Genomic DNA, 25,800 nt, shown 5'->3' with positions numbered 1-25,800 from the left:
AGTTCACGAGAGCATCATTATTGAAATGCCCAAGCATCAGGAACGTTGGTGCGAAGTGGAGCCATCGTTGTCTGTCCAAATCGCAACAATTTCCAAGTTGGGCGGCGTAGCTTAGTCCAGGCGGCATGAGATAAAAAGGTAGAGTTAACTGCCCGCTACCGACAGGTATAGGGAGATAGCGCTCGCGTGGTTGCCTGAGGCCCGAAACCCAACCTGAGGTCACGATATCAGGATGAATGTTGGCTCATGTGTGCATGTCACCCGACGCGGTGGAATTAGCATTAMTCCGTAGGTCGCGGCCAAGACTGGCCTTCCCCGCTACCAAACGCTTTCCAAGCACACCCCAAGCCTTCTATCGCAACGCACCCAATTGCACGGGAATGGGACACTTCCGTCATCTCTCTGTTCAATCGCCATCACAGTCTAAAGGCACTCCGTATATTCAAGGTCATCCTAGATATCCCCCACTATCTTATCGCATTTAAATCCTCACTTGGAAAGAAGAGATAACCTGCTTATGGCCGCTTAATTAGGCGAATGCTGAATAGTACATGAACTAATAACAAATCATTGTCCTTTGCTCCTTGTATTTACTGCACACGGCTCGCACTCGCAGAAGAATGGCCTTCCATCATCAAGCTGGAGATACTAGATTTACTGTCTTCATCCGTCTTCCATTTCCCAGAGGGGAGTTTGTGGACCCTCCTCCTGTAAGTGCCGACGCTGATCAAGCTTGCTCTCCGACTGTCGACTGACTCCCACAGATGGAATGGAACGCTGCCAAGGACCAGGCACTTTGGGATATTCTCTCACGTCCGGCCAAAGGGGATGACATAGACTGTGAGGCATTCCTGTCAACTCTCATCAAAACGTACTAATCCTCTTATAGGGAAAGCACTGTACGCCTCCAGACAATGTAAACGTCCATGATTAACGCGTGCTAACAAACTGACCGCTTCCAGAGCAGATAGTTTCGATGTCACACTTCAGTTCCTCCTCCAGCAGGCAGCATGGCTTTATGACCGGCAGCTATCGCAAGTCCGCGCCCAAATGCGCAAAGTTGGTACTACGCACTCTACTTCCCCGTCTCCGGCACCTGGTTCCATGACCGGGAGCGCAGCTCTAGGAGGCCAACAGCCCAAAGGCATTTCTGGTGCAGGTACGTTCTTTCGGAACTCACTACTAGGAACAGTACGGTTAAGATCAGCTCAAGGTCAACGCGCACCATCTCGTCTTGTTTCACAGCCAAAGGATACCTTGCCGCAACGGAGTAAGTTTTGTCCTTACTGCTTGTCGTCAGTAAAGGTTCGATGATTGATGCCCATCTGACGAACGCAGCGCCGGGTCCACGCCGCACGAGCTCTACAACCACCATTAACCAACTAAAGAGTCAAAAAGAGACGTCTCGAAACGAAACGCCACCAGCTGACACAAAAGATACTAAATGGGAGGGATATGGCCGACGATCTTCGATAAATAAAAAGGAGCAGGCTGTGCAGGCCTTGCTACAAAAGTCGCCTACCCTTGAGGAAGAAGACCTCTCCTCAATTTCGTCGTCGGAGTCTGATTCCGACGACGATGTTATCCTCAGCAGGACAGGACCACGGTTTAAGCGCTTTGGCAAACTCTCGGCTCATCGGCCCGGTTTGAGGGATGATGAAGAAGACGAAGATGAATCGCCCGCCTTCTTGCCTTTGGCTCGTGGGTCGGAAGAGGCTCGACGTGAGCCCTCCCGACAAGATCTGAACGCCACACTTCGCTTGGAAGCAGAGCATGCCGCGGCGCAGCGGAGGCGCTTGTCAGAACAAGAAAGCATCACAAGAAAGCCAATCACAGCAGAGTCGTCAACAAGCTCTGTCAGCTCGGGGGCCCCTGTTCCTTTACGGCAAGGAGACAGTCGTCGGATCTTGCATCAATCAGGTGGAGCTTTCGGCCCCCAAAGGACGGCAGAACCAACCCGATCAAGTCCTCGGAGATCGATTGCTTCGGGCAAGGACGCTAGCGATACACCTAGCATGGGAAGTAGCTTCAGTGATCTCGACGGTAAGCTCGATCGGATTCCATTACGATTTTGAGTGTTCGCTCCTAACTATTGCCTGAGCAGATGCCAGCGTCACACAGTCGGCACTTGAAGAGGCCCTACTGAGTAACATGCAACACGGAGGAATGGCAAGCCGCATGAGCACAATCAGTCAAGCGCTACGAAGCCGCTATCTGTAGATGGAATGCTCTAGGCTGGACATTGTGTGCTGTCGGGCTAGATTGGAACACAATAGTTGAATGAGCTTGTTCTCAGCTCCCGCGTGACATGCCACTAGATGCTGGCTTGATGCCTATCATGAATTGAAACACTTCTACCAGCTCTCCCTACCTTAATTGCTTCAATGTTTAGAGAGCCTGTCACGTGAATGCGCAGCCTGCTGACGTCAGTTGGGGGTGCTCCAAAGGCGGTGAGAGGAGAAGCCGAAGCCCTCATCACCAGCCTCGGCGCAAGCAGCTGAGAAGCCGACAACTTATCTCCGTGTTCTGCAGTACCGGCAAATTATTAACAGGCATATTTTTCACCTGCAGTCCGCTGAAGCTCGGGCTTGTGGGTGTTTAGAAATTGGCACATAACAAGTTTCGGCCACAGGATTGGAAGTCAACCAGGTACATTACTGATCACTTGATGTCGGATTAATGGAGGGGTATCCTGTTGGGGAACCTGTCACCCGCTCAAGCTAACTGATTTCTCTGGTGGTTGAGGAACAGAGTCCCATCCAGGCAGCGACAATAACAGGTACCCTTCGAGCACTCTGGATTGTTTCTGATTCCTTTTTATTCATTCCACCGGACCGTATTAGTTCATTACGATATCGTATCGACTTGAGCCTCTCAACCAACATCAGCCCGAAATCATACTCGAGGTGTTAGGGGCCTTAATTAAATTGATCTGCTTTGCACCGCTTAGACGGGATTGGTTTCTTAACTATAGAGTGCCGTGCGATCAATAGCTATTGGAAGGATTGGAGCAGTTTCGCAGAGAAGCCGATTGACAATGGCGGCAGCAACAACAGAGGAAATGACGCCTGCAGAGCAAGAGTCTGTCTATTTCAACGACTACCCACCTCCTAAGAATCTCCCGAAACATGAAGCCCTTGCCAGAGCGTTCATTCAATATCACACCGAAGCGAACAGGCGGCTGGTCCTGGTTACCTCCGGAGGCACAACTGTGCCCCTCGAAAACCAAACGGTGCGATTTATAGACAACTTCTCAGCTGGAACAAGAGGTGCAACTTCCGCCGAGTATTTTCTCCAAGAAGGCTACGCGGTGATTTTCCTTCACCGGCAATTCAGTCTGCTACCATATTCACGGCACTATAGCCACTCGACGAACTGCTTCTTAGACTTTATGGATGAGGCGCCGCCATCCAGCTCGTCAGAATCTGGCAATCCAGGCCATGGTCCTATAATGGTGCGCAGTGAATATCAGGACCAGATGCGTGACGTTCTGCGGAAATACCGCTATGCCAAACAAAACAACTTGTTGTTGCTTCTGCCGTTTACCACGATTTCAGAGTACTTGTTCGAGTTGCGAATGCTGGCCAAGTTGATGAGACCACTGGGACCCAATGCATTATTCTACCTAGCCGCGGCCGTCAGCGACTTCTTTATTCCGCGAGAGCGGATGGCGGAGCACAAGATCCAGTCCTCCGAGCTTCCCGCACACCTGGACAATTCAACTTCGGTCGCGGGATCCGAAATATACACAGGTGGGCTGGAAACCCAGGCAGGAAACAGCAAGAAACTCGTGATCGGTCTGGACCCGGTGCCCAAGTTCCTGCATCGGCTGGTGGACGGCTGGGCGCCTGATGGAAGTATGGTTGTCTCCTTCAAGCTGGAAACTGATCCCAATCTGCTTGTCTACAAGGCGCAGACGGCGCTGAAGCGGTACTCACACCATCTGGTTATCGGCAACCTTCTCTCCACACGCAAATGGGAGGTCGTCTTTGTCACGCCAGATCCCCCCTACGAGCGCTGGATTCGGGTTCCCAAGTCGAGACGTAGCAAGAGCATCTCTGGTGCAGAAGATCAGGTGGGCCTTGCAGAGGCAAGGAAAGCGGGGGAGTTAGTGAACCGTCCCAGTGGGGAAACCCGAGAGGACATTGAGCAGAAACCAGCAAGTGTTAACACTGCGGATGGAGTGGAGATTGAGAGTCTGATCATCCCTGAGTTGGTGAAGCTGCACTCGAACATGATCGCCAAACAGCAGGCAAAGCAACATGATACCTGAAGATGTTACCACAACAAAAACAATTCAAAGTCTATAGATATCCTCCTGATGAAATGTTAATGTCAATGTCGACTTTATAACTAAGACCATTGCTCCTTACTAAGTAGTCTCTGGTCGTCCTTGTCAAGTGCTTGGCGGTCGACGATCTGCCCCATCGTCCCATACAATCGAGAAATTTGGCAATTTAGCTCCGGTGACATTTGGAGTCAACATTCCACAGTCTGTCCGGGCGACGATTCACGGTACATTTATAATAGGAGAGCACAACAGGGTTGCATGTGGCATATAATGAAGAAGCGAGATAGATGACTGGCTGTGCCTAAATCAAGCCTTTCTGACAGTTTCACAGCGTGGCAGATAATATCCTTAAAAAAGCAACTAACGCTGACTCCACGGTTTTGCCCAGGGGTTGCAGCTGGCGGGAACGCAGCACATACGCGTCATTGACGGTTGCTTAGATCTTTTTACTGTCGGTGGGCCGATCTTTTTTGCTACTACGTTGTTTTGCATCTTCTCAACCTACATACCGTCTGAAGTTGCTGCTTGAAAACGTGCGAGTGCCGTCACCAGTTCCGCCTTGTCCCTTGTCTTCCTTCTGCCTCCTCCCTAAACTCCCGCGACTGATCCGACAATATTGATCACTCAGACTAAGGTCTGAAGTCGAGAGAAGATATGAGGAAAGACTAAAGGCAAGACCGATGATGATTAAGAGTGCCTTTGTCAGGTTGAGCGCTCGTTCTTACTAGCGCTCCTTCGCTTCAGCCTACACTTGTCCTGAATCTCTCCCGCGCGACGTCTACAGCTATCCTCCTCCAACCCTCCCAGCTTCGGTCCCAGCTTCGGCTGCACTCACGAGAATGCTCATTCCGCTCCGTTACCGTCGGCGCATCACCCTGATCCCTGCGGTGCTCGGGCTGTTCCTTATATACCACTTCGTTTCGACCGGCCCGGACCTCCCGCGACCGTTGTCGACCGTCCGCAGCAACTTACAGCAGCAGTTGTCAACGCAGCAACAACAACCCAAACAGAAGCCGGACACTCTTTCCGATTGCCCCCTCCTTCCCGGCATCGAAGATGTTTTGGTGGTGATGAAGACCGGCGTGACTGAAGCCCTAGACAAAGTCCCCGTGCACTTCGGGACGACCCTGCGCTGCATCCCCAACTACGTGATCTTCTCCGACTTCGAGGAAGAAATCGCCGGCGTGCGCATACACGATGCCTTACGCAACATGGACCCGGAGGTAAAACGTACAGTTCCCGACTTCGACCTCTACAACCGGTTGCAGAAGCTCGGCAGAAAGGGTCTGGGAACGCAGGATTTCGCCGACGAGGCCAACTCAGCCATTGGGAAACCCAACAACCCAGGCTGGAAACTGGACAAGTGGAAATTCCTCCCCATGGTCCGGGAGACACTACGCTACAAGAACGATGCAAAGTGGTACGTCTTCATGGAGGCCGACACCTACTTCTCCTGGCCCACGTTGCTGGAATGGCTGTCGAACTACGACCCCCAGAAGCCGCTCTACATCGGCACCGAGACCCAGATCGCGGACGTCATCTTCGCGCACGGCGGGTCGGGCTTCATCATCTCCCAGCCTGCCCTGCAGCTCGCGGCGGACGAGTACACCGGCCGCAGCGTCGAGCTCGATATGTTCACCGACGAGCACTGGGCCGGCGATTGCGTCCTTGGCAAGGTCCTGCTCGACGCCGGCGTCCCACTAACGTATTCCTGGCCTATCCTGCAAAACTCTAACATCGGCGAGCTCGATCCCTTCACAACGGGCTTCTACCGCCAGCCTTGGTGTTTCCCCGCCGTCGCGTTCCATCACCTCTCCCCACAGGACATCCGAAACCTGTGGGAATTCGAGCAGCGACGATGGAAGGTAAGATCACTCCTCGCCGTTGCAATGGTCAGTACAGACGAACAAATGATTAATGGCTTTCCTAGTCCCACAAACGCCTCCTTCTACACTCTGACGTCTTCAGAGAGCTCATTCACCCCGAACTCTCCAACGTCCGCGACGGCTGGGATAATCTCTCCGGCGAGGAACATGCCTCCGTCGAGACATTCCATGAATGCCAGTCTATCTGTCTCAATGATTCCACCTGTGTCCAATTCGCACTTCGTGCGGGCTCCTGTTTCACCGGCAAGACGCCTAGGCTTGGTGTGGAGAACACCGCCGTGCGATCGGGCTGGGTCATGAAGCGGATCGAGAGGATGGTGGAGTCGGCAGCTCCATGTCCGAAACCGGATTTCGGTCTATGAGCCGACAGCATGGCCATGAGATGGTAAAGGCTGAGCCTATCATCTTGAATATTCCTGTATCACTAGAGTCTCTATTTCTCTAGCTTCTCGTGCTTGCTCTTATCTTTGCACTCTTGCACAGCGTCAGATTATACATTGGGCAGGCGTCTCTGGTGGTAAAGCATTGGGTTCAACAGGTTATACTATACTATTTCCATTACAGGCATCCTGTTGATTTAATCGATATTTCGTTCCATTTCCTCATTCGCAACTGTATACAATCTTTATTTCAAAGCCTGTTTTGTGTCCGAAAACGTGATGTGTGCCCTATGAGCAGCAAACCACTCAGGCTGGATCTCGCGGTTAACCTACCCTCAGTGGTGGACTGGTAGGGTCCTCAAGGCACTGGTCGATCCGCATGATGGTCAAGTTCATTGCCTTGACGAAGCGAATAACCTGTGGGAAATACTTGACCGTGCTCGGCTTCAGGTAATGCATCACAGCCAGGTTGCCCCCGCGCCTCACATCTCGATAGAAAGCCTCCAGCTGTCTCTCCGGAGTTTCCGTGTCGCCCCAGAGCCAGTCCTCAATATCCACACTCCAGTTGACGATCTGAGGATCGGACGTATGCACTGCAAGCCGTTGGCGGGTTCTGGAGCCAATTGTTCCAAATGGTGGCCGGAAGTAGCGAGCTGCTCGAGGCTTAGTTGACAGATTAGGCCAAAACTTCCTACAGGGTCACCTACACTCAAGTCCCAGGAAACTTTTGAACGCTCGGATATTCCTGATGATTTCATCGTCGATGTCTTCGATGGCATCCAAACCTTCCATCCTTCCGCCGTTGTCAGCGCTGGTAAACAGGTTTTGCAAGGGAGCTTACTTTCGGTGTGTATTCGAGTGAAGGGCGATCTGATGACCTCTCCTTAGCATTTCCCGATACACTTGTGTGAAATTGGTCTCCTCATCTCGCAGCCCCGCTCCGACAACGAAGAAAGTCACCAAAATGTTCTCCTTTTCCAGCATATCCATGACCTCCTGAGCAAAGCGCGGTTGCCCATCGTCTATGCCAAAAGCAAAGGAATTGGGCCTTGTGCATCTAAGAACCATCCTACCGTTGGCTAGCCTGTTTGGTACTCGAAGACCCATTGGAAGCTCCCGCACAATTTCCACCTTGTATAAGGTCAAGCTTTCCGTGGAGTAGAATCCATTGAAGGACACCGACAAGACTCTGGATTGATCAATGTGGAAATGTGAAAGAGGGACGTATATCTCATTGCCACTGGTATACCTGGCCGCCTCCACTGAATCCCACGTCTCGGGGTATGGTTTCCGATAAGGGTCGCAGTTCTCATTGTTCTGGTTGAGCGAGATGCTGAACTTGTTTGTCCCCGAAAACTCAATATGGAGGTACTGGTCCCAGTAGGGGAGGAAACTGAAGCATTCCGCTGCAGCTAGCTGAGTGTGATAGTTGTGGTCGGGGTCTGTTGGGAAGAATCTCACGTAACCGTCGCCATACTCAATGGGTAGTCCTTCTCCTGCACCGTGCCAGAATCCGAGATTGTTCCGCAATGCGTCGTTGAAGGTATCTATAACGAGCGGTGGTCGGTGGTCTAGTCCATTAAGCAGAGACACTTTCTTGGTGTTGCGGGTGTTGTCGTTCGACTGCAGTTCGGCATACTGCTGGCATGGAGGAATATTCGTGTTCAGTGTAGATGTGTTCGATGGACTGGCAATAACCAGACTGATTAGGGAGAATATGCTTATCAGCCCGGTCCATTTGAGATGGCCCTGCAGATCCATCGCGGCCATTGAAGATGATGTTCTGGGATTAAACTACTGAGCGCTTCTCAAAGGATACTGATGCTCGAAGTTCCCGAGTCAGAACAGGCACTCGGGATAAGAAGTATGATATCCTAGGACTGTGGGAGACGGAGAAACGATGAGGAGGAATCGCAATGACTGCGTCTTGTTTATGTCCATCTACGAGAAAGGAAAGAACCAACCACCGTACACCGCAGAAAGGGAGCTGCGCTCCCTTCCTCACTGGAGAAACGTTATGGCATACTTGGAGCGAATCTAGGTACGGAGGTTGAACCGCAAATATCGTAATAAGTCAAGTCATTATTCGTCAAAATATGGTCTGTCCGAACAAGATACTAGCTAGCCATCATTTGACGGTCCCTAGACTCCTCGAAGATCCTGCGAAAATCTAAACAGATTTATCATCGTACCCCCAAAGGTCAGAGTTGGAAGATAATCCATCAATGATCTCCACTGAACTTCCGAGGCATGGCCAAGGTCCAAAAGACAGCCTGCCAGTAACAGACTACCACACTATGGAAAAGCAAGAGGAATATACCTTACAGTACAGAGAACCCTGCTCCGCACTGAAAGTATGAGATCGAGCGGTGTCAGCCATCCCCTTGCCTGGTCAAAGGGTCAAGGGACAGTGATCCGGCCAGAACTCCTACCCAGTCTCAATTATCTATCAAGCGCAAGATCAACCGCGCGACAGCTCCATCCAGAGACAGAGAGGGTCAAGGAAGGGTGGACTTCTTTCTCAAATCACTCCCACCCGGTAGAGACAGGGGCATCGTCGTTGGAGGATTCCATGGGGATGCCACCCCAGCCAGTTCCGGCATCATCGTTGTTGGCGTTCGCGTTGTCGTCCCCGTCCGCAGCCTCATCATCTGTGTCATCATCGAATTTCACCTCCTCATCGGCAGGCTTGTACGACTCGAGGAAATCGGGGACTTTCTGGCCGCTCTCAATCAGGATTTTCACGAGATCGGGGGCAATATCGGAGTTTCTGTCATTGTAGAAGGAGGTTGCAAGGCCTTCGTTTCCAATGCGTGCAGTACGTCCTGTGCACCGTTAGCTGACAGCCCAAGATAGTGTACGTGACTGATGTGCTCACCAATACGATGAATGTACTCGGTGATGCCACCATGGGCGGTACTTGGGAGGTCAAAATTGACGACGTGCATAACGTTCTTGATGTCCAGACCACGAGCTGAGACGCCGGTGGCCACCATGATAGGGCATCTAGCACTACGAAAGGAACGCCTATTGGACGGATTAGCACTAGATTTCGCTGCCTTGGAAGGAAGTGAACTCACAGAGCATCCTCACGTTCGCGCTGAGTCCGATCGGAATGGATAGAGGTGCTAGGAAGACCCATGTTGTACAAAAAGTCATCCAGGAAATCGGCCTGAGTCTTGGTGTTGACAAAAATCAAGGTACGTGAGGGCGGCATTGCCAGCAGAAGGTCGTAGAGGCATTGCTTTTTAAGGTGATCCTCGGCATAGATGATCTATACATTTTCAGTAATGCTTCCGTCTCGGATTGAGCCTTCAATTTACTCACGGTCTGATCGACGTTTATGTGGGTGCTGCCAGGACGTCCAATGCGGATACGAACATGGTCTTCCGCAAGGAATTTGCGGGCCAAACGACGACACTCGCGGTTGAAGGTTGCAGAGAACATCATGTAACGATGGTCTGCATCCTCGTTCACGTCTTCTGGATGTCAGCAGAACATTGCAGAAAGGGACAGGTAGTGGCTCATACCTCCACCCGACATGATTTTGGTAAAGTCGGACTCCCAGTCGGAGAGAAGAAGCTCATCGGCTTCATCGATGATGGTATACCTTACAAGAAGGATTAGTCTGTAAGTAAATGAATAAGAGGATATGACTTACTTGACCCGGCGAAGGGAAAGGACATGAGGCTTGTCCATAAAGTCCAGCAGTCTGCCCGGGGTACCGATGAGAATGTCACAGCCCTTCTGGAGCTCCTCACGCTGCTCACGCACCGGAGCGCCACCATAAACAACACAGGGACGCAACATAGAGCGATAGCATAGACGACGAGCCTCGTCGAAAATCTGGGTGGATAGTTCTCTGGTCGGAGCAACGATAAGCACCAGTGGCTCGGCACGAACAGCATCGACCGAAGGATTGAAGCCGTTGGCCAAGTTAGGGCGGGGGGCTGCCAGCTTTTTTGCCTTGCCCATGAGCTGGGAAAGCACGGGAATCAGAAAAGCGGCCGTTTTACCAGAACCTAATTCGTTGATTGTGTTATTCAGTCTTGTTAGACGATGGGTACGAGCTTTCGTACTCACCCGTCTGGGCTATGGCAATCAAATCATGACCGGTAAGAACAGCTGGAATGGCGTAGGCCTGAATAGGCGTAGGGACCTCGTAGTTGCACAGGCGAATGTTCTCACGCATGATAGGATGGAGACCAGCGTCATCAAACTTGAAGTCGTCAATACTGAGTACGGAACTACAGATATAGCGGATAGCAACAAACTTACGTTCTTGACCGGGTTAGGACGCTCTCTGCTTTCAGCGATGACATCGATTTTCTGCAGACTTCACAAAAGTCAGCTGGAAGCGCTTCATTAATTAAAAAAGGATATTCACTTACTTGCCAATCTTGAGGCCAGCACGATTGATGAACTCGTTACGGAACAACATATCCTCGAGTTCTTTGTTGGGAGGACCGACATCACCAAACTCATCGTTCCATTCATACTTAGCAGCTTTGGCAGCCCACTCGGGGATTTCACTTTGTTCAGTGACCTCTTCCGGCTTCTCAGCAGGACCAGTGTTGTACTTGGCGTAGTCGTACTGCTCGGGTGGAACCCATCCCTTCTCGCGAGCGAGATTGGAAGCTTCGATGTTTTTGTTTATCTTTTCGTCCGTCACTTCTTTGAGCGCATTGCTCATGTCCGTGACATCGAAGCTATCCATTCTGACAAGCGGATCGATATTTAGACTTCAGAAGGCGTATGGGAGCCTAGAACGCGTACAGCTGTCAGAGAACCTCTATAAAACACAACCAAAGAGGCCAATCACTCAATGCTTGCTCGAGATATGAGAAGGGGACTTGGTTACAGGGAAAGACAAGCAATGCACGGCAGAGTAGGAAATGATGATACAAGGTGATGATAAGAGAGATATGAGGAGAGGGGACAACTGAGCGAAACAAAGCAAAGGGAGAAATCCCACCCAGCAGAAACCACTTACTGTCACAGTTAGAAGACTATCAGGAGACTGATGATGATCACCACGCAGAGAGTAGAGCACTGTATGAGCTTGTTCACAGAGGATAGATGAGGAGGAAAGAAGGACATAAAATTTCTCTCAGACAAGGATGGGAGATAGAAGAAATCAAAACAAACACAAGCTACAGAAGCTACCGGAATAGTAGAGAGCAGAGTCGCCGACTAAGCGGACCCGTCACCCAACCTGATGCGTCCTGGTGATGCGGGTCTCTCTTCTGTCAGGTGCTCTGTGTCTGTTTGAATACGATTGTTCAGCATTGCAGGCTGAAAGAAGATAGAGCTACTACTAGAGTGTAAGATATGGAGCACCTGGAGGAGGCAAGGGAAGTTGTTGAAAGCAATGTGTAAGTCAGGAATATAGCTAGCGCAGTGAGCTTTGCAACATTCAAAGAGTGGGAGCCAAATCCCTGTACTAGATCCTGAAATACTGCGAATATAAGGAAATAGAGGAATAGAAGGCTCCTCATAGTCACCATAGCTGGTTGATGCTTCCGCAGACTTTTCTGCTACACTGACAATCGGTATTATACATAGAAGAATTCAGGGCAGCAGAAGGATGGAAAGAATAGATAATCAAATCGGGCAGCTGTCAATCTGCCAAACGTTGACAACCTCCATCTGATATGCAGGTAGCCTTCTGTTTCGTTTACCTGCGGGTTGGTATGTCTTTGGCTCTTCTCAACATTTTCGATCTGCATTCAATACGGTAGAGTCCAGGAGAATCCAGCCTGTATTCCTCGTATGCGTACAGCTAATCCTATGACTGGTCTGCGTCTGCTACCAGGTGCCTTAGTATTCCAGCAAACAGCGGAGCAAACCAAAGTACGGTGTTCAGTCCTGCAGGCGAGAGCAATTGGCGTTACTCTTCGTCTTTCTGTGCCTCCAAATATCTTCATTGCATATATTCTTTGACTTATCTTGGGACCTGAATATAACAGACAAGAAATCTTGTGTGAATCATGAATGTTCCTGATCTGTTGGAGGTAGCATGATAGCTGCTTCTTCCGATATATCCTGAGGCGAACACTTATAGTTATATGTTGCTGCCATCAGTTGCTTCAACTTAGACCGACAAGGACTATTTTTTTAGCCACAATGTTAGGCAAATCAGATTCTCGTCGAATCTGAAAACAATTCCCACGCTGCTTAGGATCAACTGAGGTATCCCGACTTAGATTGGGAAGTTCCTATGCAATCCAATAAGCCAGGAATGTAGGTGGTCTGATTTGATGCCTCAGGCCTTCAATGAAAGACCAATCAGCGATACCTAGACGTCACTTAACTAGCAGTGGAAGGAGATGACCACATTCATAACACATCCATCACTACTCTGTATGATCGCCACAAATGTCATTTCACATTCAGCAACTCTCCGACAATATCCATCTACAGCTCGGTGGCAGTTGCACCCGCGGAAGTAAGGACTGGGATGCTCCGCCCCATCGAGTACTACCCTACTAAAACTTTGGTTCCACTCCTCAACCACCTAAAGCGGGCAGAAGGAGATATACGCTGTAGTGGTTATCACGGCGTCCCTTTACTCCGAAATGGCGACCGCAGTCACCAGTGTTTTTTAAGCTTCTGCGGATAATGACACCGAGCTTGTAATCACTCCCCTTTCTCACAGTTGTTGAGACTTCACCATGTCCATGTCCTCCCCAAAGTCCAATTCGGTCGGCTCAGATGCGGTCGCGCCTAGGCGTAGGACCAATACATTCACAGAATCAACCGTCCAGCTTGAACGAGCTATCACCAACCCTGGAGCTGTTAAGATTAACGTCAAAGGTGCTTTCATTGTTGACGAAGAGCCTCGATCGAAAAGTCCCGCGTCATCAACGGACGGCGTTCACTACGAGAGCCAGGATATCCGTCTCCCTCATCATACTGGCCTCGTGAGCCATGTCGCTGTCGATGTGAGTGCCTCTCTCTTTTTTTTCCGCGGTTCCCCGCAGAATCATCACCCCGCAATCTCGAACAAAAAATAAGTCGACCACGCGCATACCTCGAAATGAAAAGGAAATTTCTCTGACCTTTCTACTTTTGCAAAATTTATAGATTGGAGGCTCGCTCGCGAAACTCGTATATTTTACCAGAGAATTGGACTCTCCTTACAACGGTGGTCGCCTGAATTTCATCAATTTCGAGACTCACCGGATCGATTTGTGCATTGACTTCATCCGGCAATTGAAAGAGGAACATGAGAGACTCAATGGCCCCTCTAGAGATGAGCTGTGTGTCGTTGCTACGGGAGGAGGCGCCTACAAGTACTACGATAAGCTGAAAGAGACGCTGAACGTGAACATCATACGGGAAGACGAAATGGAATGCCTCATAACAGGTTAGTTTACTGGATTATCTCAATTTTCGCATTTCAGAAGCGAATACTCACCTAATTCTGCCCCAGGCCTTGACTTCTTCATTACCGAGATTCCCAATGAAGTGTTTACCTACAGCGAAGCCGAGCCGATGCAGTTTGCCGAGGCCCGACCGGATGTTTACCCGTACCTATTAGTCAACATCGGTTCAGGAGTATCAATGATCAAAGTATCCGGCCCAAAGCAATTTGAGCGTGTGGGTGGTACTCACCTTGGCGGTGGCACATTCTGGGGCCTGATGTCGTTGCTGACCGGCGCTCGGACCTTTGACGACATGCTGGCCATGGCGGACCGGGGCGACAACAGTGGGGTGGACATGTTAGTTGGCGATATCTATGGCATGGACTATAGCAAGATCGGACTTAAGAGCACTGCCATCGCTAGCACTTTTGGCAAGGTGCTTCGTTTACAGAATGCTGCCGAGCGGCATGCGGAGGATGGGGAAGGCCTCTGTAATGGCGGCTCTGAGAAACAAAATGGTGAAGTCAAGTTTCGCCATGAAGACATGAGCCGAAGCTTGCTGTATGCTATCAGGTATGTTCGTGTTTGTCGTCAATGGCCCACCAATGAGCAGTCGGCGCTAACAGTATTCAGTAACAACATCGGGCAGATTGCCTACTTACAATCTGAGAAGCACCAGGTCAAGCACATATACTTTGGAGGCTCGTTTATTCGGGGCCATCACCAGACGATGAATACATTGTCTTATGCCATCCGATTCTGGTCCAAGGGTGAGAAACAAGGCTACTTCCTCCGCCATGAAGGCTACCTTGGCGCTGTTGGCGCATTTCTCAGAAGGCAACCAGAGAACTGGGGTCGGAGAAATAGTATACATGACGCAAACTCCGCGATCCAGGCGGCAAAGGAAGCCGTTCAATTGAAGAAAGAAGGGTTGACCTCGACGTAGCTCGAGGGGCCCATCTCCTCACGCCCATCTGGATTACCAACATCTGCTTGTCTCATTTCATTTTTGATACCCGTCTGTTGACGTTTTGCCGCCTGAGTTACTCATACATTGCAAGCCCTTGACGATTGACGCTGCTCGTTGGAAGTGTTCTGTTAACTGAAACACTCTCTCCGATCCTCTGACATACTCATTGACCATCATCTGTGAGCGTTTGTACAGCATCACTTGTGTTATGATATTTTTTTGCTTGTATTCTTTTCTGCCGGCCTCATCGAGATTATGTTGAAGTGAGCCGAATGAATCTCACCTGCTCTCACTTACCTGCATCCATACAGTTTGGATCATCCTAGACATTTGCTTGTACTATCACTACAGTTATACCTGTCCTGTTCACAAACTGCCTTTGTTATCCTTATTTGGGCCGCTTGCTTTTGAAATAGACTTTCAGCATATCTGCCTGATCACATTTAGAGGGAACTTGACGTCTTCTGAGGCTGATATTTCTAAGTTTTAATTTATAGATGACTCTTGCGTCATGAATGCTTCAAGTCCCAAGGTGGTCATGGCCTCTTTTGCGGTGCTTAATATCACAGTAATAATGAATAGGAGTGGCATAATATTGTGATCGATCTCACTGCTCGTTCATGATCAGTCTTCTACAGAAGCCCCTTGCATCTCACTAAGACAAACTGGACCTATCTACTGTAAGTCTACTACAGTCAGCCATGAGTAAGTATCTAAGTGGATTTACAACGGTCGTGCATCAACATAATCACCTTAACTCAGATGCTGTTTTTTGAAGGGTGGATAATGGATGACTATATAAATATTAGACATGAGTCTCTTGTAAACAACAACAAATCTCTTGTTCAGGATCGAAGCACCTCAAATTCACTTTTCAGCAGATTGTGCCTAGTGAGTTTCGAAAGACGCTATGGGATATTTACTTGGCTACGTAGTACGAACTACCTTACCTTAGTATGTAGCTTGCCGAAATCCATCCGTGGTGCGTTAGCCAACCAGACTAACCAAACTAACTACTAAGCAGACGAACTGGGCCAACTGGATCAGCTGGAGGAGTAACTTAAATCAACTTAATCGGATATCAAGGCTTGAAACCCCACTGATCTCCAAGACGGTAAGCTAACTGTATCTAAGGGTAAAATGAGAAAATAACAAAATAACAGATAAAATGACAAACTACCTAAGAAACCACTTTACCACATGTCATTCTACAGTCCTGGAAAAAACAGCAGAATATTCGCCATTTTGTTCCTTTAGAAGGATCGTCAGACACAAGACCTAGCCCCATAAATAAAAGGTACCAGGACTAAGTTGGGCCAATCAGTTACGCTCTTTGTTGAGAGGACGTTCTTTTTTGCTTTCAGTTGGAGCAGCTACCTGAAATAGAAGCAAACCACCCAAGTTTCTTTGTTTGTAGTTTGTACCACGCCAGAACCCAGCGACTCTTTCTCCTTTTTCTCAAGTACATTCATTTTTTCTTGTACATTCGTTTCCTCCTAATATATCCTCTTTCTTCTCTATCCGGTTGCACAGCATTTTCGTCCAAGATCTCTAGCCGACAAAGCCCTTTGACCTTCACCGCAAACATGGCGGATCAGTACGTATGGCATTGAATGCATACACGTAAGAGCAGACGCGTTAACATCTGTACCTGACATCTTAGCTCTACGGACGCAATAGATATTCACTCCGACGACGAGCGGAAACCTTCACTATCCGCCTTGGATACTGATGAGCAGGCCTCTCGTCGGACAGTTAAGATCAACCCGATACCAGAATTTGGTCCAAAGCAACCGATGCCCGAGCATCTCGTTGACATCCTCGAAGAATGGCACAAGCAGAATGGTCGTAAGCCCCCGCGGTGCGCATATGCAAACAACAAAGGAACGTACAAGTGGAAGGTCTTTGACCGGGAGGGCAAGGAGTTGGAACTTTCAAAATTCGAGATCCTCTCTCCGTGCGCGTACTCGGTCCTCGTGCTGCATTCGCCTGACTTCCCGCAGAAGCTGGTCAGAAGCCGTTGGCCGCACTGGACGAAGCACGGAAGTTTCCTGATCGCGTGGCAGGGTGTGACCAAAGGATTCGAGGCCAAATGCTGTGCCATTCGTGTTTTTGCTCCGAAGCCGGAGAAGATCGCCTACTCTCAGGATGTCTGGAAGGTCACAATCCCCGATCTGGACAAAGAGGGTGAGGGTATCAAGAAGAGGCCCCTGCCAGTAGCCACGGCTCCATCTCAGCCGCGCATACGGAACCGGGGACAAGAGCGGGAACGAGAAAAGGAGCCGGAAATGAGGAAGAGGGTGAGCCGCCCCAAGCGCGAGGTCGCGACCAGCAGTTCGAACTCTGGGGATGCTTCAGAGTCATCTGATGAAACAGACTCATCGGCAGAAGAATCCTCGGACGCTTCATCATCGTCCGAAGAGGACGAAGAGGAAAACGTCACTGTACCAATTGCCAAGAGGCGCAGGCTCCAACAACAAACATCTACTACCCTAGTGAGAACTCGCAAGGCGACCGACCCGGTCAAAGCAACCAACCCGGCCAAGGTGACTTTCAAGCTTGTCTCCTACAGGTCGGGCGCTATTCGTGCCTTTCCCCTAGACGAATGCAAGACCGGGAGAGATCTTTTCGACAAGGCACGGACATTTTTCCGACTATTCGACAAAAATGTCGACGTCAAGATTCTTTCGTGCCAGGTATCGTCTGAGCGGGCGCAACATTTTCTTTTCGGCAGCGAGGGTGAGTTTGAGCTTCTCATTAAACACGCCAAGGACGGCAAGAGCACAGAAGATGGAACAGTTACCATTGAAGTGAACCATGTTCTAGAACCTTGAGGAGGCCTTAGAACTCATTTGTGTCCCATCGCATCAGGTCATCGGTTGTCCAAGTTTCTCGACGACCAAGGAATGGGCGCGTCGAGATCACCTCGCATATCAATTAGTTTTTCTTCAAGTATCTTCTAGCCAATGCTTCGAAGTACATAATACTATTTCACAAATTCATAAATGCCGAATGTACATCAGGCCAAAATCATTGAATAACTCATATCAATCGTTCTAGGGGGCCAGAGAATTTGCACTTGTGGAAAAAGTATTCGTCTCTCTATTGGAGATAGGCGCTGGGACTAAGGTTGCAGTTGATGGCAGAATGACTAATTAACCACGTGGGCTTGCGCGTTCCGGTCAGTTTGGCGTCCGTTTCGGTCCCCTGAAGACCGAGCGAGCTTTTCCTTCAAAGAAACTGCTGCTAACCATGCTCCAAGCATGAATTCAGCGTCTGCTCGATGCCTCCTCCACCCGGCTCACCTCCCCCTATCCCTCCGCCCGTCCCCGTTGAGACTCACCCCAACCGAACAAGCAGCTTGAAGCCTCCACAAGAGCACCGGGCGCTTCCAGACCCTACACGGCTCGCTCCAGAAGACGCCTATTTCTCCTCGGCCCATCTAAGAGGTCGGACTGCGAATGCAAACTACGATGACTCACTCCGAGCGCTGAATGGCAACGCTGCTGCTTTGCGACAGCAGCCCGCCTTTCCGGGCGCGGACGGTCTAAAAGAGCGCAAAGTGAGGGGCCCGAGCAGACGGAGGAGACGAAAAGGGGCATGGAAGAAGTTACTCTGGGTGAAGCAGTCATGTAAGTCTTGACCAGAAAATTTATGGGTGTAAAATCCAGTTGCCAGAAAACTGAAGATGCTGACGGGCATGGCCACAGATCCGGACAACTATACCGACACCGAAACCTTTCTTGACCATCTCCAGCGCAACCCGCGCGTGCGCCCCTACGACTTCTGGCCTCTAGTGGCTGACTCGACAGTGATTGTTCAGCATGTCTCCTCGGTGGCGATCTTCGTGTGCTGTTTTGTTGGGATTGTCCAGGAGAGAGTGAGCCCTGTGTCTGTCGTCTGCTGGGGCAGTGTTGGAACGGCTATGGGGTGGATCCTTTGGGATTCTTGGGTTTGGAGAGAGCATCATGCCGAACAGACTCAGAATGCGGAGCGAATTCCGGACGGGGACGATGGCTCTAGTTCGAGCTCAGCAGCGAGCTCGGTCAATCCGTCGTCGGGGGCTGCATCGCGACCGGTTGGGCCGAAGGATGGAGAGAACGAGGTTCACGGGCTGGGACTGACCATGTCGAGCGGTGAACCTGGCGAATTGCTGCGGCGACGTAGCACAGGATTCAGTGGTGAGGCTTATGGCCCGTCTGATCCTGGCTCGCCTGGTCCTCAGGCCAATGGTGGCCCCAGCAATACGCAGTTATACCATGGCTCCCAGGTCACCGACGAGACTTTGCTACTTTCGTCGAGGAATCGCCAACGGCTCTCGACTGTGAAGTCGGCGTTCCTGATCTACTTTTCTCTGCTGGGGCTCAGCCCGATCCTGAAATCTCTCACCAAGTCGACCGCCAGCGACTCAATTTGGGCGATGAGTTGCTGGCTGTTGTTCATGAATATATTCTCCTTTGACTATGGAAGTGGGGAAGGCGCGGGCGCCACCAAATTCCCGGCTTCGCTGTCCACTAATGCGGCTGTGATGGCATCGACCGTCCTCGCGTCTCGTCTGCCGTCTACAACCCATGTCTTCAGTCTGATGTTGTTCTCAATTGAAGTCTTTGGACTGTTCCCGATCTTCCGCCGGCAACTACGGCACACCTCCTGGACGGGCCATGTCCTCCTGACGCTGGCGCTGGTCATTGTGGCCGGGGGTGCCGTCGGAATGACCTTGCGAGGAGGGTGGACCGCCGCGGTGGTCGGGTCGTTCTTAGGAAGTATTATGACGGCTTTTGCCATGGGGGGATGTAGCTGGTGGCTCATCAGTCTTCAGAAGTACAAGAACGTGGTGACAGGGCCTTGGGACCCAGCGCGGCCGATTATCCGGCGGCAGTGGGATTAGCTCAATGCCAGACTGCGGGCTTTTGGGAACTGGCCTTGAGCCCGTTGTCTATGAGTCAATCTACTTTGTGATATTCTACTTTGAGCTTGTTGTGGTGTTCCGGCCCCAGATACGATACCCATTTGGTGTTCTACTTGACGTTTATATTTAGTACCTAATACTCCGTAAGGACCATAATCTCGTGACAGGCTTCACAAGCCAGTTCTTCTGTAGCGCAGAAACTTGGACAATAATTTGTAATGCCTCGTGGTCTCATGCTCGGCGCACTGTTCTCCCGTCTTGCGCGTCGAATACCGCAACCCCAGGAATGTGCTGACAAGCATACCAGAGGCGGAGGCTACTGTTTTGAGAAGAAATCCATCTGGACAGCAGTGGAAGCAACAATATCCGGATTCGATCTCAGCAGCATTCTTGCTTCAAAGGGAGGTCAAAGATGATTGCTATCATTGCTTTGGGGCTGGAGCGTCTCATCATGTTTTGTTTCATTGTATGCTTCAGCTTTGCATCTGACATCAGATATTTCTAATGGTGAAGCATATTTGAATAACTTGCATTGGGGACGGATGCCCTAGGAGGCATTCTGCTTCTCCACTGTATCATGCTGGGGCTGGGAATGTTTATTATGTTGTTACTATGTGTGATTGCTGATGGGGCGAAGCCAGCAAAGCCACTGTGAAGGGGCCGCTTGACTATTAGCTTCAGGATATAACTAGCTCTCACGAGTTATGCATCTCTTTCTTCTCTTTGATATTTCACCCTGAAGGATTTTGCCAAAGTTGGCACAACTCAGAGCCGTCGAACTTGCGTGGTTTGTCTCGGGCTGATTTGTCCATCTTTAGTCTGCTCGGTGGGCTTCTGCTTGTCGTCTTTCTTCCTCTTTGACACTCTTTTCGTCAAGCACTTTCCGTCCCAACTCGCTCAATACAAGATGCTCAAATCCCTCGTGTTCAGCCTGATGGCTGTCCAGGCCGCCATGGGCTCGAGATTTGCCATGTACATCGATCAGTAAGAGGCCTACCTAGACTTCCTGCAATCAACGCAGGAAGAGATTGACGCGACGAGACTAATAATTCAGGTACCACACTGTTGATCTCCCAGGTAGCGACCAGACTCAGGCCATCACCCACGCCATCATGGCTTTCGCCCCATCTAAGCAGTTCAACACCGACTCCTCGTTCACTCCCTTTGAGACTGTCGAGACGATGCGTAAGCGCTTCGGACCCGACACCAAGGTCATGATTGCCATTGGTGGATGGGGCGATACCTCTGGCTTCTCCGACGGGGCTAAAGACGAAGCGTCTCGAACCCGGTATGCGAAGAATGTCGCAACGATGCTCAACAATCTGGGCTTCGATGGTGTTGGTAAGTCAAAAGTTGCGGGATGAACCACCCACATCAAAGGCATATGCAGTGCTCACACTAGGCGACGGTAGATATCGACTGGGAATACCCCGGCGGCAACGGCGAGGACTATAGGAAAGTCCCCAACTCCCAGAAAACCGGCGAGATCGAGGCGTATCCGCTCTTCCTGGAGGCTATCCGCGACGCCATTGGAAAGGACAAGCTCCTGTCCGTCGCAGTCCCCGGCAAACGCGGCGACATGATTGCTTTCACAAAGGAGCAAGGACCCAAGATCTGGTCGTCTGTCGACATGGTCAACGTCATGTCGTACGACTTGATGAACCGCCGCGACAACGTCACAAACCACCACACCAGCGTGGCCGGCTCCCTGGATACCATCAAGGCGTACAAGGAGATCGGTCTCGACACGGCGAAGATGAACCTGGGATTCGCGTACTATGCCAAGTGGTTCACGACTGATCCGAACAGCGACTGCGCCGAGCACCCGATCGGATGTGCCGTCGTGACGCTAGAGAACCCCGATGGATCGGACACGGGCAAATCTGGCGCCCTGACCTTCGAGAAGGGCAACATGGCGTCTCCCCCGGATAATCTGAAGACTTCCACGGATGGAACCTGTGGTTATGCCAAGGGGACCAAGTGTCCGTCTGGTTCGTGCTGCAGTCAGTATGGAAACTGGTATGTTTTTTCCCTACTCAACTCTACCAAGACGCTTCTGGGCTTGACTAATTCGAACAGCGGCACCGGCGACGACTTCTGCCAGGCAGGCTGTCTCTCCGACTATGGCGAGTGCAAGGGCATATCCGTTACCGATTCCTGGCGCCGCGCTGTCAAGGACGGCAAGACGGATGAGCAGGCAGGCGGACAGTACTACTGGGACAGCACGGCCAATATTTTCTGGACCTGGGATACTCCTGAGATAATCGATCGCAAGTTCAAGGACATTGTGACAGCGGAGAAGGTGGGTGGTGTCATGGCTTGGAGCCTGGGTGAGGATACTCTGAACTGGGAGCATCTGAAGGAGATGCAGAAGGGCCTTGGGCAATAGTCGGTACTTCATACTTTGGGAGAAGGGGTATAGCCATGTTTCAAGGGTTAATACCTTTAGAATCTGATTGCGCGTTAAATCGTATTGATCTCTGTCCATAGTAGGTAGATAGATAGTCCGTAGAAGCAGCCGTCGTCGTATGTTCGAAGCAGGTAGAGAAAGAATTGACCAATCCGGAGACGGGACGCGGCACGGGGTCGGGATGGTGGCCGCCATTCCATCCGCAAACATCAATGATGCAGAGACCAGCAGCACTCCTGCTATCGCTTTAAGCAATTTAAGAGGACATGGACCTCAAGGCAAGCAGGATGGCATATGCATCTCTCTCTCCAGCAACCACGCTGCAACGATGAGACTCGTCTACCTTCTCCTCCCCCTAAGCCTGGGGCTACCAATCGCCATTCCCGTCGAAGGCACCGAAGTATACAAGCTGCAACACCAACTCCAACACCCTGAATATCACCAACAACAGCAGCAACAGACAATCCTCGCACAAAACCACTCAGATGAAAAACAATCACAAATCCAACCTAGCTCTATTTCCCACGGGTCATTCATCAACCTCAACCTCAACCTCCACAAGCTCAAGCTCAAGCTCAAGCTCAAGCCCAACGACCACCACCACAACAACGAGACCAACCAACCAGCCGACAAAATCCTCCAAGCGTACATCCACACCCTCCACACCTCCCACCTCTGCGCCCACACCCTCTCGCAATACGCCCCCGAGCTCCTCGCCCTCGCGCTCTTCTCCCTCCTCCCCATTACCCTCTGCATCCTGGCCATCGCAGAGCGCATCGCCCGCTCCTGGACCGTCGAGGCGTATCCCGAGCGCGGGCGCGACAGGCGCCGGTTTCTGGGCCGGGAGCGGCAATGTCTGATGCAGGCGAGGAGGGAGAGAGAGAAGAGGGCTGTACTGGAGAGAGGATGGTGGATTGCGGAGCGGAAGCGTTGATGACAGTTCAATTCAATCGTCTTGAGTTTTGATCTGATCCGGTGACGGTACCTGAACGGAAAGATGGAGAAGCTTGTAGATGCGTCTCAGTTCTTCTCGCTGTCTCTACGAGGGAGAGTGGTGCGCTGCCCTGATGCGACTGGTTTTGCTGAGGGCGACGCTGCTCGAATGTGGGCAGATTCACCAAATTCTTGACTTGTGATGGAGGTCGCATTGTTTGTGATGGTGATGCGGTGGTTCGTTGATCGGACCGAATGAGGATCAGGATGGCTGGTCCGTCTTGATTATCCCGCTCAGAGTTGAGTGAGATCGGATATGAAGACGGAATATCAGACGACCAACTTATTTACAGTCTATCGTATGTATAATACAGTCTGGATAATATACCTAATATACCCATGCTGCGGTTAAACCCGGCATAACCGACCATTCTGATCTGGCAGCCCATCCTCACTCTCCACAATCCAGTCCTCACTACCCACAGCAGTCGGGGCATAAAACAATCCAAACGGATCATACCGCTGCTTCAGCGTATACAGCCGCGCATAGTTCTCGCCATAGAACGCCTGTTGGAAGTTTGGCTCGAGGATATCCGCCTCCGACATGTAGGCGCCTGCATTAGGGCAGGTAGCTCGCCATTGTCCCAGCACATGGTTGCTGAAGTAGTTCATGGTATCCAGAATCTCCGCGTTGGTGGCATTGCTGGCCCAGCTGGTCGAGGTGATGGCGTGCAGGAGGGTTTTGCGGAAGGCAGGGTTCGCAGAGCTGGCCGGGTAGCCGTCCGGCAGCTCGGCCTTGAGGTTGAAGGCGAGCATGGGATATCCGGCCTCGACAGTGGACTTGAGCGTTTCAAAGGTGGTGTTGAGGAGAGTGGCGTTCTCCCAGTTCGCACGGGGGAACAGCCGCGAGCCGGTCATCATCGTCGACGAGGCGACCGTCTCCAGGGGGAAGCCGGCTTGCCAGGCGTCGTAGAAGTTGTCGTAGTAGGTCGAATTGGGGGCATAGGTGATACCGAGCTCCTCGAGCGTGTTGTACCAGGGCTTCATAAGAGCGTTGAACTCCGCGACGGTGTGGTTGACAGCGAAGTAGGGGTTCATCAGGAACATGAAGGAGTCAGTCCCCGTGGCCATGACCCAGAAATAGGCGTAGGTGCCTGCGTCAGCGTTGACGGCTAACCGGTCAAAGTAGGCGCGCACGCCCGCCCAGAAGGCGTCCACGGAGACGTTAGTGCCAGTCGAGAAGGAACCGGTCGACACGGTGGCGCCGACTGTGGGGTGGACGCGCGAAATGATCGAGGTGACCACACCATAGGTGCCTACCACGTTAGTATTGGGGACTCTTCCGAGAGCCGGGACAGGACGTACCTCCACCACCTCCACGCAAAGCCCAGAACAGGTCGGGATCAGTCTCCTCGGTCACGGTGACGAAGCGACCATTGGCAAGAACCACCTCGAGGGCCAGGACTTGGTCCGCAGCCAAGCCGTAGATGCTGGACATGGGGGAGTGACCACCACCGAGGACGTACCCACCGGCCACGCCAACAGTCTATAGTCCTGTCAATGACGAGTCACAGGGAGCCACGAACGAGCTTACTTTGCCTTCGCCACCAACGGCAGTGAACCCGAATTTCTTAGCCTTGCTGTAGATCTCAAACGCCTGAACCCCGGCCCCCATCTTGACAGCGGGACCGCTGTATCGAGAGCTTTTGTAGTTCTCAATGTACTCAATATCCTTGAGGTTGTGGGTCCAGATGCCCAGCGCACCGGCACCGGTGGACTTGCCGTTGAAGTCGTGGCCGGTGTTCTTGACGACCAGACGGATGCCGGTGTTGCGCGCAAAGTTGACAGCCAGCTGGATCTGAGCCACGTTGCTCACATTGACCGCGTAGCTGCTGTAGCCACCGACTGTGCAGTTGCCAGAGGGGTCGTCAGTAGGCAGACAGGTTCTGCCCTCGTACAATGGCCACATAATCGATGCGGGATCAGCAGCACTGCCCAATCAGCCAGGAATCCTTGTTGATGGAACGACAGAACTTACTGCATGTACGAGTTGGTCCAATGCGACGTGACAGCCTCACATTCCGCCGCATCGTACTCGGGCCACGAGGAATAACAAGGAGCAGCCAGAGGGACGGTCTTGACAAGTGCACCGCCCAGAAGCAGGTCAAACAGCTCCCAGGTCCACTTGGAGGGCCATAGATTATCGTCTGGGAAGACCTTGCAGAACTTGACACCGCGAGCAGTCAGATTAGCCGAGACTGAAGCAGTGTTACCAAACGCAAAGAGCTGGGTCTGGTTTTGAATGGTGGAGCCGATGTTGGCCAGCACTGCGTCCGTCAGCTGCAGAGTCTCTGCGGGGAAGAGAGACGCCCCAGCAGTCGTCGAGTTGGAGGACACGGACTGAGCAGCGACAAGCGTGGCATTGGATTCGGCCGTACAGAAGTTGCGGAGGGCAAGACCCACAACGAGGATGGCCCTGAGGGAGAACGGCTGACGCGGAGCCATCGTTTGGAGTGAATGAACGGACGGTCAGCCACCGCTGACCAAGACAGGGATGAAAGGCTGGTATTTAAACATGGAAATGATGCTCAACCATTCGACAAAGAGTGTTTAGGCACACCGGATAAACTCCGCATAGAGTATCTATGCCGTGT

At 51.4% G+C, this 25,800-nt stretch overlaps 11 protein-coding genes across 11 annotated transcripts; 8 read left to right on the top strand and 3 right to left on the bottom strand.

Moving 5' to 3' along the window:
- Positions 1–620: 620 nt before the first annotated feature.
- On the top strand, positions 621–2,220 carry Asppvi_006266 (multidomain presynaptic cytomatrix related protein; the record flags this gene model as incomplete). The annotated part of the gene is made up of 6 exons (XM_043302171.1): positions 621–710; positions 765–853; positions 963–1,159; positions 1,214–1,270; positions 1,339–2,043; positions 2,105–2,220. 6 exons carry the CDS (start codon positions 621–623, stop codon positions 2,218–2,220), a joined length of 1,254 nt encoding a protein of 417 aa, XP_043158106.1.
- Positions 2,221–3,037: 817 nt separating this feature from the next.
- On the top strand, positions 3,038–4,273 carry Asppvi_006265 (phosphopantothenate--cysteine ligase CAB2; the record flags this gene model as incomplete). Its single annotated transcript, XM_043302170.1, has 1 exon — positions 3,038–4,273. One exon carries the CDS (start codon positions 3,038–3,040, stop codon positions 4,271–4,273), a length of 1,236 nt encoding a protein of 411 aa, XP_043158105.1.
- An 857-nt stretch (positions 4,274–5,130) lies between these two features.
- Asppvi_006264 (glycosyltransferase family 31 protein) lies at positions 5,131–6,539 on the top strand (the record flags this gene model as incomplete). The annotated part of the gene is made up of 2 exons (XM_043302169.1): positions 5,131–6,156; positions 6,222–6,539. 2 exons carry the CDS (start codon positions 5,131–5,133, stop codon positions 6,537–6,539), a joined length of 1,344 nt encoding a protein of 447 aa, XP_043158104.1.
- Positions 6,540–6,881: 342 nt separating this feature from the next.
- On the bottom strand, positions 6,882–8,327 carry Asppvi_006263 (polysaccharide deacetylase family protein; the record flags this gene model as incomplete). Its single annotated transcript, XM_043302168.1, has 3 exons — positions 6,882–7,210; positions 7,265–7,350; positions 7,399–8,327. 3 exons carry the CDS (start codon positions 8,325–8,327, stop codon positions 6,882–6,884), a joined length of 1,344 nt encoding a protein of 447 aa, XP_043158103.1.
- Positions 8,328–9,083: 756 nt separating this feature from the next.
- Asppvi_006262 (DEAD/DEAH box helicase) lies at positions 9,084–11,274 on the bottom strand (the record flags this gene model as incomplete). The annotated part of the gene is made up of 9 exons (XM_043302167.1): positions 9,084–9,382; positions 9,436–9,584; positions 9,638–9,831; positions 9,885–10,039; positions 10,088–10,167; positions 10,219–10,579; positions 10,641–10,776; positions 10,836–10,893; positions 10,949–11,274. 9 exons carry the CDS (start codon positions 11,272–11,274, stop codon positions 9,084–9,086), a joined length of 1,758 nt encoding a protein of 585 aa, XP_043158102.1.
- Positions 11,275–13,231: 1,957 nt separating this feature from the next.
- On the top strand, positions 13,232–14,870 carry Asppvi_006261 (pantothenate kinase; the record flags this gene model as incomplete). The annotated part of the gene is made up of 4 exons (XM_043302166.1): positions 13,232–13,501; positions 13,644–13,926; positions 13,993–14,497; positions 14,558–14,870. 4 exons carry the CDS (start codon positions 13,232–13,234, stop codon positions 14,868–14,870), a joined length of 1,371 nt encoding a protein of 456 aa, XP_043158101.1.
- Positions 14,871–16,480: 1,610 nt separating this feature from the next.
- Asppvi_006260 (uncharacterized protein) lies at positions 16,481–17,728 on the top strand (the record flags this gene model as incomplete). Its single annotated transcript, XM_043302165.1, has 2 exons — positions 16,481–16,491; positions 16,558–17,728. The coding sequence occupies 2 exons, from the start codon at positions 16,481–16,483 to the stop codon at positions 17,726–17,728; spliced, it is 1,182 nt and encodes a 393-aa protein (XP_043158100.1).
- A 449-nt stretch (positions 17,729–18,177) lies between these two features.
- Positions 18,178–19,782, top strand: pigc (phosphatidylinositol N-acetylglucosaminyltransferase; the record flags this gene model as incomplete). Its single annotated transcript, XM_043302164.1, has 2 exons — positions 18,178–18,526; positions 18,605–19,782. The coding sequence occupies 2 exons, from the start codon at positions 18,178–18,180 to the stop codon at positions 19,780–19,782; spliced, it is 1,527 nt and encodes a 508-aa protein (XP_043158099.1).
- A 928-nt stretch (positions 19,783–20,710) lies between these two features.
- Positions 20,711–22,192, top strand: Asppvi_006258 (chitinase-3-like protein 2; the record flags this gene model as incomplete). The annotated part of the gene is made up of 4 exons (XM_043302163.1): positions 20,711–20,787; positions 20,858–21,144; positions 21,216–21,822; positions 21,883–22,192. The coding sequence occupies 4 exons, from the start codon at positions 20,711–20,713 to the stop codon at positions 22,190–22,192; spliced, it is 1,281 nt and encodes a 426-aa protein (XP_043158098.1).
- Positions 22,193–22,394: 202 nt separating this feature from the next.
- Asppvi_006257 (uncharacterized protein) lies at positions 22,395–23,147 on the top strand (the record flags this gene model as incomplete). Its single annotated transcript, XM_043302162.1, has 1 exon — positions 22,395–23,147. The coding sequence occupies one exon, from the start codon at positions 22,395–22,397 to the stop codon at positions 23,145–23,147; it is 753 nt and encodes a 250-aa protein (XP_043158097.1).
- A 407-nt stretch (positions 23,148–23,554) lies between these two features.
- On the bottom strand, positions 23,555–25,651 carry Asppvi_006256 (uncharacterized protein; the record flags this gene model as incomplete). The annotated part of the gene is made up of 4 exons (XM_043302161.1): positions 23,555–24,462; positions 24,512–24,692; positions 24,741–25,137; positions 25,185–25,651. 4 exons carry the CDS (start codon positions 25,649–25,651, stop codon positions 23,555–23,557), a joined length of 1,953 nt encoding a protein of 650 aa, XP_043158096.1.
- Between the last annotated feature and the right edge of the window lie 149 nt (positions 25,652–25,800).

This window comes from Aspergillus pseudoviridinutans (genome assembly GCF_018340605.1).
Source record: "Aspergillus pseudoviridinutans IFM 55266 DNA, scaffold_4, whole genome shotgun sequence".
Classification (NCBI taxonomy): domain Eukaryota; kingdom Fungi; phylum Ascomycota; class Eurotiomycetes; order Eurotiales; family Aspergillaceae; genus Aspergillus; species Aspergillus pseudoviridinutans.
The sequence above is the reverse complement of the archived record's forward strand: the minus strand, read 5'-3'. Positions and strand labels throughout refer to the sequence as shown.